At 43.8% G+C, this 3,442-nt stretch overlaps 1 protein-coding gene across 1 annotated transcript; it reads left to right on the forward strand.

The window, feature by feature from the left end:
• The first annotated feature begins 671 nt into the window (after positions 1 to 671).
• Positions 672 to 2,065, forward strand: LOC147628612 (RING-H2 finger protein ATL60-like). Its single transcript, XM_086814207.1, has one exon. It carries the CDS (start codon positions 783 to 785, stop codon positions 1,773 to 1,775), a length of 993 nt encoding a protein of 330 aa, XP_086670333.1. The 5' UTR covers positions 672 to 782; the 3' UTR covers positions 1,776 to 2,065.
• Positions 2,066 to 3,442: the final 1,377 nt, after the last annotated feature.

Raw genomic sequence — 3,442 nt, forward strand, 5'->3', positions numbered from 1 at the left:
TAAGCCAATACATCTAATAGGGCCATTTCGACTACTTTGCCGAGTACATTGGAGAGATTCTCTGAGAGTAAGAGTCATCGAAACCATGGCTCTTTGTTCCTTCTATACATCAACATTCGGCGTGATTTGAGAGATGGACTTCAAAGCTATGATGACCACAATACACCATGCCATTTCTAAGCGTGTTCCGTAGGCCTCTTGAACTTGCTAGCAAATTATAACACAAAGCACTTTCCTAGAGGGAGAAGTAGCTCTCACAGTTGAACACTATCCACACTATTATGCACGCTATTCTAAAAACTACCACATGACCGAGCGTGGCAACTCTCCAAGATCCCCTACTGGAGTGTGAGAGGGAGCGACAATGTGCGAGTCATTGACTAGTATTTTATCAACGACAAAGTTTGCTGGCCAAGACACTCTAGCTATGCAAGAAGCCCAAATTTTCATGCACAAATTTTGAAAAAGGCACCCTTGTTGACGCTTTGAAGTTGAAAAGTTTTATGGCTCGTTAAAAAGAAAGTTTGAAAAGAACTTAGCAAGACGCATCACATGACCTCAGCAATGTAAGTGGCACATGCAAATTTTAATAGAGAGTAGACGCCGTCGAACTGCGTCAAACCTTCTAGCGATCTCGCGAAAATCGCAGCATGGGATAAAAGATGAATGAAGGGGCAGGCAGATCTAGGTTTGCTGGGCAACCATTTCTGAACCATACCGAAACCCTACAGCAGGAGAGGCTGCACACACACACACACACACACACACACACACACACAGAGATGTCCTCCCCCCCTCCTCCTCCTAACTATGGCTACACGCCGGTGTCATACGCGTTCAGCAGCAAGATCATGGTTATTGCCATCGTCGTCCTCTTCCTTGTCGTTATCTTCATCTTCAGCCTTCACGTGTATGCCAAGTGGTTCTGGAGACACTCCTCTTCATTCACGATAAGCACCGGGAACCGCCATAGGCTCAATTTCATAGGCCAGGATGTGAACTCTGCACCAGCTCACAACGTTGGATTGGATAAGGCAGCCATTGACCAGCTTCCGACATTTATCTACAAAGCACCCAAAACAGAAGAAGAACAAGCATTAGCTTTGCTTGAGTGTGCAGTCTGCCTTAGTGAGTTTCAAGAGAATGAGAAGGGCAGGTTGCTGCCCACATGCAAGCACGGCTTCCACACAGACTGCATTGACATGTGGTTTCATTCACACTCAACATGCCCTCTTTGCAGGACGGTGGTGATGCCTACACCATTATCTTCAACAAGTGAGCAACAAGGAGAAGAACGTCAACAAGAAGGAAGTGCAATGGAGACTCCCACCTATGACCCTCTATGCACAGCCCATGAGGGTATATCAATACCTTCTATAATTAATCATGGAAATGCTATGCAATACCCTAGCAATGTGCTCTTTTGGGGTAACCAAACCCAGGTAACCTCTCAATTGAGCTCTTCTCAAGGCTGGGACAAACAACCTTCTTCTTCTTCTTCTTCTACCACTACAAGATCTATACCCCAAATCACAGTAGAGATTCCAACAAGGCAAGACGATTTCACGAGCCCTGGCTGCCTCTCTTTGTCAAGCTGGTCAAGATGCCCATCTCCAAATGAGCAGGCTTGCTCTTCTCAGCCAGTCAAGTCCCCAGGTCTGCGACTGTCCATCAAGAGAATGCTAAGCAGACAATCAAGCAAAGGAAAGAGGATCTTTGGTTCTAATCAAGACGGTGGAGATTCCCCAAAAGACACAGCAACGTTGCCAGTCTGAAGTGTGTCTACAAACATAGGGCTAAGCTGATGTACATGGTAGAATATGCGCGCGGCGCATGTGTCTACCAATTCGTCTGTGAAATAGGCTCTGCGAATAGGCGTTGCCCATGGGCTTGCCTTCCAAACCCTGATTAGGGTTATCGTGAGATCTTTGTAAGTCAATACGCGGCCCAATTTTTTAGTTACCCTGAAATTCCCAAATTTTTATTATAGAATAAGGGGATATAACATGTCCTCGCAGCAATATGTATGTGGTCAATAATTTGTACAGCTTTCTTTTTACTCTTCTTCACTGTCGCATAAATGGGATGTATTGGGCTTTCTAATGTCCAAAATTTGATTACAAAGAAAAGGAAAAGCAATGCTTACCAATGTTTAACTAGTGTCCAAGGTCTCCATTAGCCATCATAAAGACAACTCCAAAAATTGCTAAGTATAACCTTACATTAGGCAAAAATATCCTATGATTTTTAAAATATGTAAAGTTTCTTTTGCCCTTAATTTTAAGAAACTTTGCTCTCAATTTTGATTTCAGTTGTTGACACTACTAGTGGCATGACCCGTTTCTGACGGTCAAGAGTATTCTTGCATGCATATAAACACAGATTGGTTCACGGGGGAGACTAGAGACAGGCCTTATATTTGAAGCCCATTTTTGGGCCTCATGGTCCTCAACCTGGAAACCTATATTAGTGCTATGACGGACATTGATGACCCGCCTGGGTGATAGCTTCCGCTACTGCACCACTGGCATGGTTGGTGAGATTATGGGTGATATGCGGCCAGTGGGATGACAAGCTGCGTGATAGCCTTTTTGGATTACTAGAGACTGGTATAGTTATAGCGCCAGTTTATTTAGTCAGGTTCACATTATGGACCGACCCTTGTATGTTGTAGTAGTTGAGTACTAATCCATATAGTGTGTACTCTTATCTTTATGTTATATTGGTTGAGTAGAGAAGAAGAAGATAGAAGAAAATTCAGCTCTCTCTCTCTTGTGTCTTGCTCTGTCTTGTGTGTGTTTGCTTGCTAGGGTTTGAAGCTCTCCCTCTCCCCCAAATTCTCTTTGTGGTATCAGAGCTTGGTTCGTGTGAGAGCTAAGGAGACAAGTAAGAGGCAAGAGCAAGGAAGGAAGGAAGTGGTACTACATGGGGGTAAGAGCACCATCATCTCTTTCTCCTTCTTGGTTTAGGTACAACACCCCCTCAGTAGCTCTGGGAGCTACACATCTCTAATTTGAGGAGCTTTCTTCGCGCGGGAGCGGAGCTATAGAGCAGGTATACGATCCTATTGGACAAAGTTTTTTCCAGCCCGTTTCGTCACTGTAGGGCAGTTTTCTGGAAGTTATGGTAGAGAATTGTTTCTGCTCGAAATCTAGTTATTGCAGTGCAGTAGTGTATTTTGAAAGTTCAGACAGGGTTTGCACATGTATTGTTGATATTGGGTGCATGTACATGTAATCTGGTCACATTTGGTGGCACACAGGTTGTGCTGAAGTACCGCAGCAGTTACAGGAGATACTGCTGTATTACAAGTTGCATACATAAGTTTTCTGTTTGCAGGTTTTTTGATTTGTTTGTAGGTTATTTGATTGCTCCAAGAAAACATGTCTGACGAAATTAATCAGATTGTTAGTGAGAAGTTAGATAAGAATAACTTCCATGC

Source organism: Cibotium barometz, chromosome 19 (genome assembly GCF_041138505.1).
Source record: "Cibotium barometz isolate CiBa-2024 chromosome 19, ASM4113850v1, whole genome shotgun sequence".
Taxonomy (NCBI): Eukaryota; Viridiplantae; Streptophyta; class Polypodiopsida; order Cyatheales; family Cibotiaceae; genus Cibotium; species Cibotium barometz.